Source organism: Dermacentor silvarum, chromosome 1, assembly GCF_013339745.2.
Source record: "Dermacentor silvarum isolate Dsil-2018 chromosome 1, BIME_Dsil_1.4, whole genome shotgun sequence".
NCBI classification, from domain to species: Eukaryota; Metazoa; Arthropoda; class Arachnida; order Ixodida; family Ixodidae; genus Dermacentor; species Dermacentor silvarum.
In genome coordinates, this window is record NC_051154.1 from 10,927,138 (window position 1) to 10,934,067 (window position 6,930).

A 6,930-nucleotide genomic window follows, 5' to 3' on the forward strand; every position below is an offset into this window, starting at 1 on the left:
TCCAAAATCACCCTTCAACTTTGAGGGTCAATTTTTTTAGCCAAAGGCAACCTCCCAGGGTCAACCTTTTTTTATTGTAGATTTAAAATTTTCAGTCACCTACGTTGAAAAAATTTACTGCAATTTTTTTAAGGTGACCATAAAGGGACAAAATAATATTTTCCATATGTAAAACATGCATTGTTTATTCATTAACACAGATGGGCTTGCGTAAATACTTATAATAAAAGTAAAAAAGCAGATACACTGGAATATACATGTATTCCATTTCGGCACTAGGGTAGTAGTTGGCATTGAAGGAATCGCTGCTTGACTCACTTGCAGAAGAGCAACCGGTGTGCACGTCCATAGCATAATCTAACCGTGTTTGTAAGTGCACGCAAAAAAACTCTATGGTTGTGCGCTCGTCAGAAAAACCAAATGAGTCGGAAACTTGCAGTAACCCTTCATCCCATCACCAACGAGGGGCAATCAGTTTTCGCAAGTCTCAAGAAAAGAAATGTGGGCATGGCAGCATCGCTCGCATATGACGGCATCATTTGTAATACCAGCGGCGACCTGTAAACAGATGGCCGGCGCACTGGTGTAAACAAGCCGTGGAATTAAAACAAAGAGACTAAGAAGCGAAAAAAATAAATATTTCTTGTATCCACACAGGGCAATAGCACTTGCTGGGCAACAGTGACGTTTTTCAAACATACAGACGGCATCAACCATTTGGGACTTGTTCGCGGCTTCATATATTTACGTCTTTGACTCTCAAATGCTTAAAATATATATATATATATATATATATTGTGAGCACTATTCATACGTTTCATATTCTCATCTGTACATACTCATCATCATCATTTTGGGGCCTGGTAGTGGGGCTCTCGCTCGAGAGAATAAAGGAGAGCCTGACTGCCTAAACCTTGTCTCGCAAGTGGTGGAGTGTGCTGTCCGGTTCCTTCGTCCTCTCGCTGCCGGTCTCTCTCCAGCTTCACTTACGCTACATCCCTGGAGCTCCGCTCGGGTCGCCGCCTCTACCAACTGCACTCGACCATGTCTCAAAACCAGCAGGCCACTACCGCGACATCCACCTTGCCTGCTCCGGCGGGAACCCCTGCTTGGACGGTCACTACCCTCAGAAGGATCCACCGGTGTTTGCTGGACTTCCCGGTGAAGACGTTGAAGACTGGTTGGAGCTATACGAGCGCGTGAGTGACTTTAACCACTGGAACGAATCTGAAAAACTTAGGCACGTCGCCTTCTACCTCACCGGCGTCGCAAGAACTTGGTTTTATAACCATGAGCTCGATTTCATCAACTGGACCACGTTTAAACACCCGTACACTTCGTACATGGAGGACGTGCTCACCCTCTGCCGCTGCGTGAACACCTCGATGCCAGAGAGTGACCGTGTACGCCACCTGCTCAAGGGTATTGGGATGCTGGCATTCAATGCTCTTGTAGTGCTGAACCCCACTGTCGAATCCCCCTACAATACAGTCGAATCCCCCTACAACGAATATCGCTACAATGAAATTTCCGCCACAACAAAGATTTTACGATTCCCCATCAGCTGCCCATAGGAAGTAATAAAAAAAGTCCCTTCATAACGAAGGCATTTTATTCGGTATTTCCGCTTCAATTAACTTTTCAAGAACGAAACTGGGACTGAATCGAAATTGAAACTGCCGAGTAGTCAAATTAGAAGGCCCTTCCAAAGCTGTGACAATCGAATGTCCGCTTGAACGAGGTTTTCACGAACGAAATCAAATTCAAAGTACCGATTTAAGCCACTGCAGTCTATAGCCACGCGTGGTCATCACGCGCCTGTGCGAGACTGCACGGGATCACTACAATCGCTGCCGTTTTCTGCGGTGTGCATCCGGTCGAAATGGCTATGCCAACGAAGAAGCGTAAAGTTCTCTCTCTCGAGGAGAAGGCACACATGATCGCCAAGACAGAAAGCGAAAGTAAAAAAGTTTCGCCCCAAAAGCAAAGCGTCGATAGCGATAGCAGATTAGCAGACAGCTATACGAACAAAGGATAGTAGTTTTATTGGCTGCATAAACTTGTCAACATTCGCTAACTAAATTACCAAGCACAGTGTCACGCATGCACAGGTAAACATGAACACATATCACTTGATGACCGCAGAAACTCGGTCTCAACACGCTGGAGTGAGAAGGCGCGGCAATAGCAAGCAAGTGAATTGACCTCCGTGCCATCTCTCGCTTAAACACGAACTAAACGTCGAATGCACAGCGCACATGACTTTACTGGCTCTATTTGCACTTTGCCCACATCGCAGATCACTTTGAAGATGAGGCCCGCGCGGGCGCGCAAATTGCTTTCAAGATACGGTGGCCACGCCGCAGCCGCTGTTGTCAACATGATGCCAATGTCTCGTCACCTGGGGAAAATGACAACCTGCTAGACAGACTGACTCCGGCGACTGCTTTGAAAGTAATTGATCCTTTTGACCTCGTCTTAGAAGTTATCAGAGCCCACGACAATGACTCTTTTAGAGTGGTGGCTCTTTTAACGGACTGCGAGACTTGCGTAGCGCCTTTGCTTGCCGTGAAGCGTAAGAAATCCAGGCTGACAATAAAAGTTCCCGTAAGCGCAAGTTTGCCAAGCTTGCCGATTTTGTCATAAATATGCAATAAAACTGTGATAATTCAAATCGCTTCATTGCGACGGTGCATGTGCCGCAAAATGAGTGTTTCGCGATTGGCCGGGCACGCACGCTGAGTTAAGCGTCGGCCGCAATGTATGAAAAATGCTGAAACAGCGGCACGAAATGCATTCTCTCGTTAAGTTGACACTTTATTGATCGCCTTCGGTACATCTCAACCTTTGCCTCCCCGCCATCGCGAAGATTTCCCCCGACGATGGTTTCGGTTTCGTTCGCAGCTTTACCGTTTGGCGTACGTATATAGTACATACTAATTTCGTGTCAACGAAATTCCACCACAACAAAATTTTTAGCATGTCCCGTGAATTTTGTTGCAGCGGAACTCGACTGTACATATATATAATGTACCAGTGGATTTACCAATCGACACTGTCCTCAAATGCAAATGAGCCTTCCCTTTCATGTCTAAGCATCATGCCACCAAAATGTGTGATCTCCCTGTGAATGCGCTTGCTCGCTTAAAGTGACAATATGCCTGCCTGACTGCGGTGAATCTGCAACACGACCCCACCCCAAATCCCTCCTTCTGAATGCTTCCAGTTCTCTTACGCATGCGCCCCTGGTGGGTTAGTATATTGTCATGAGCCAGCAGTGAGAAAGAAGTTACGACTGGAATGTGCACTATGGAAAATGGGGGCTCTAAAAAGAAGTTTAGACTGATTACGCAGGCTTTAGAAGATCTTGTCACCATCTTGTCCAGCTCTCTGTGCTGCCAACACTGTGCATGTCTTCAAGTGTAATTTTTTGAAAAACTGGTGGACGTGCAGGGCAGAATATATAGACGTACCACCAAGGAAGACAAGGGCCCCCTCGTCAAAATGTTTGCCCAGTGTTCAAGTCTCCATCTTCCATTTGTTTCAAGTCATCAATATGAAGGTCAAGTGCTGCCACTTAGTTCCTCGCACTATGTACACACTAGGTCACAAGATCAGCAAAGGAGTAATGTTTTCCAACACGGCCACTATCCGATTCACCACCAATGTTTAGAGATGCGTGGTTGTTGCGACAGTGCTAGGTATGTTTAGCAGCTGCACAATCCAAGTCAGCCTTGCATATTGATGAAGGCAACGTCAATGCTTACAACTTTCATCTATTCTAAACTAACTCCAGAGGCTTGTCTCTGACATTTTTCAAGAAAGTATTGGCTTGAATTCAAATGTATATGGTAAGACATGAGTTAATGGCTCTGAATAGAAGAAAGCAGTGTGGAAACTGCTAGTGCTACTATGAGGATGTGTTACACTTATGAGCTCTGTATACAAGGAAAGAAATAAAATTTTGTTGTACTATATCACAAAATGACTTACTCTTCGTTCTTTTCGTTGATGTTAGCATTCTTCCGAAGCAGCAATTCTATTGCCTGTTTGCGCTTGGGTAATGGAGAAACCGCAACCACGTGCTGCAAAGAAGAATAAAGGTGGGCAAGTGAGTTACACATTGGAAAGTATTAATAACAATAACTTACAGGACTAAATATTATGCAAATACTAATTAGACTTTTTTTTCTTGTACAGCCTGAAAACTTGAAAAGTACTTACATGCTTTATCAGTCAACAGTCAAGGAACAAACAATATGCTGGTCACAGCAGTTTATGTAGAACAAGTGCTGCCTTGAAGCAGTTTTAAGCTTTCAGATTTGGAAGATTCATACCATTAAGCTGTGCTAAATATTGTTGTTACAACTAGTTATTGGAGTACCCGAAGAAAGACTAATATAAGGGTGTAATATCAGGCTGCCAATATATTTATACCTTCTAAGCCCCAGATGTAGACCGCTTATGACGTAAGTCGCGGGAGTTGTAAAAATCCGCGCTATAAGCGGTACCGCGTTATAACCAAAGCATGCTTTTTTCGGCTTTTGCCTATGCCAAACAGGCAACCCACCTTTCAAACACAGTTTATTACATATTTCACTCACACACACATGCAACACAATCGCCACACAGCACAAAAACCAAGTTCTCCTGACAAGTGCAGCATCAGTGGAAGAACGCTATTATTTTCGTCTGGCGATTTTTTTAACAGCACTTCAAACAATTTCGTCCTCTACAAGGCTTAAGCACTTTCTCACTCAACCTGTCTTCGCACAGTACATCTTCACTTTGCTGAAGCATTCCAACACGTCTTTGCACGGGCATCTGGGCCTGCACGGGACATCCGGGCCGTCCGACTCGTCTTAGGTTGCAGGCTCCGTGCTAACGCGCACCACTGTGACGATCGCATCATCCGTGCTCACTTCCTCGCAGACAGGAAGCTCCGACTCACCGGCATCGACATATTCTTGGATGGTGTCTGTGGCGGAAACAAACCTGCTTTCAACGAGGCTGGACCACACGTCGTCGCGTTGACCGTCTCATCGGCAACATGTCGCTCGGCTCATTTGCTTCAAGAGCTTCTGCATTGCGCACGAAGCCTGCTTTGTTGAAGCACTTGTTTATTGCACTGCATGCTGCTGCTGCTGCATGTTCAGCAAAACTCTTTCACAGATGCGTTTTTTTGTAGAGCACCTTTACGGTTGCGATGACACCCTGGTCAAGCGGCTGACATTTTGCAGTCGTTTTGGTAGGCAGAAACTTTAACTTGACTGCAGTCAACTTTGGCTTGATGTTGTGAGCTGTGCAATTGTCGAGAATGAGCACGACCTGTCGCTTCTCTGCCACCATGTCTTCATCAAACTTGCAAAGCCAGCTTGTGAACATGTCTTGCATCATCCACGCCTTTTTGTTGGATTTGTTTGTCACTGGCAGGCACTCTCGATTTTGAAAGCAACCTGGCCTCACTGATTTTCCAATGACAAACCGGCGGCTCTTGTCGCTTCCATCCATGTTAGCGCAGAACCACACAGTTATGCGCTCTTTTGAAGCCTTGTGGCCAGAGCAGGCTTGCAAGAGTGCGGTTGGGCAGAAGGTTATAAAATGTGCCAGCTTCGTCGGCATTATATACGTCCCTGTCCTTATACGCTGTGGGGATGCGCGACTCTCACGCGTCTCCTGTGGTCCGGCTTCACCGCGTGGCTAAGTGCTGGCGGTGGTCGTAGTGGTTGCGGCGCGTTGCGAGAGATGGCGCGAGTGTCGCGATGCTAACGCCACCGACGGCGGGGTGACTTGGAGAAAAAGGTCGAAGGCGCTCTCTCTTGGGCTTGGGATCGGCGGCCAACACGCACGAACCCCTCGCACGTGCGCCGGCCCGCTTCGCGAGACGTCTCGCTGTGGCTCAGAGCGGGGCACCGGTATGGACGAACACGGATCGTTCGAACGCGCTATCGTTCGCGTGACCGTACACATGAACGACTAGGCGATGGTGTAATAGCATGGGGCGAACATATTCGCTCGCTATCCGGTCGCTGTGAGTCGGGCTTCCTTGATTTGTCGCTGCGCCATGTGAAGTTCTATTGGTAGTAATTCGGCTAGTGTGTATTAGTGTATGAAGGTGCATAAATGCCCTTTTGATTGTTTACACTACTGTGTTGTCATTCCTTGTCCAAGAGCATGTGTGAGACCATACATCTGGCGCCAAACGTGGGGCCTCTTGAGGCATCGGACGATAATTTTAGTTTGCTCGGTTCGAGATGTTTCAACCGAAGCGTAGCCTAGCGTGGATTTGATCGCTAGTGTCGGCAGTGTGCTTTCTTGAGCGAGGAGGACAGTTGCTGTAGCGCTGCTGAACTTTTCAACATGCTAAGCCTTTCGCGAGTGTTTTGTTGAAGTACTGTACACTCGTCGGTACGAGAGCCACGTGGTCTGCATCCTGGGAGAGCGAGGCCTAGCGCTCACGGAGCGTTGGCAAGCCTGAAGCGATCTTGAGTACGGAAGCCTCGTGGGTGGTCCGAATTTCTTATGTAAATAGTTACTTCTATCTCTCTGACTTCGGAGTAGCAGCTCAGGGAGCCGGGTGGCGCGGGCCCGGGTGCCGCTACGGGCTGACTAGTTATTGCCGCCTAGCACCGGGCGCTCCGACACCGTCTGGGACGGTGGGGCCGTCAACTCGGATGCTGTGGGCACCAAGCAGGGTAGGACCACCTCACAGAGCTAACGTCTCCTCGCGGCTGCCAGTTGTGCCCATTTTGGGTGGTGTGTGTTTGTTTTTTTTTTTGGATGCCGGTTGGTTGTTAAAAGTAGCGACGCAGTAGGCTTATTAAGGCTTAACAAAGCCGCTCCTGTCGCACGTTGAGGGATCACAACCTGGTGGACCGTGGTGTTGAGGGTCGACATTGCTTCCATCTTATTAGTTTTCGAGTGCCTCTG

General features: G+C 47.4%; 1 protein-coding gene across 1 annotated transcript in view; it reads right to left on the reverse strand.

Moving 5' to 3' along the window:
- The window catches only part of LOC119455818 (poly [ADP-ribose] polymerase tankyrase-1), a 198,564-nt gene that overhangs the window by 158,754 nt on the left and 32,880 nt on the right, over window positions 1-6,930 (reverse strand). The window contains exon 7 of the mRNA XM_049660947.1: window positions 3,994-4,092. Within this exon, the coding sequence (XP_049516904.1) occupies window positions 3,994-4,092 (99 nt within the window). The remainder of the gene's footprint in view (window positions 1-3,993; window positions 4,093-6,930) is intronic.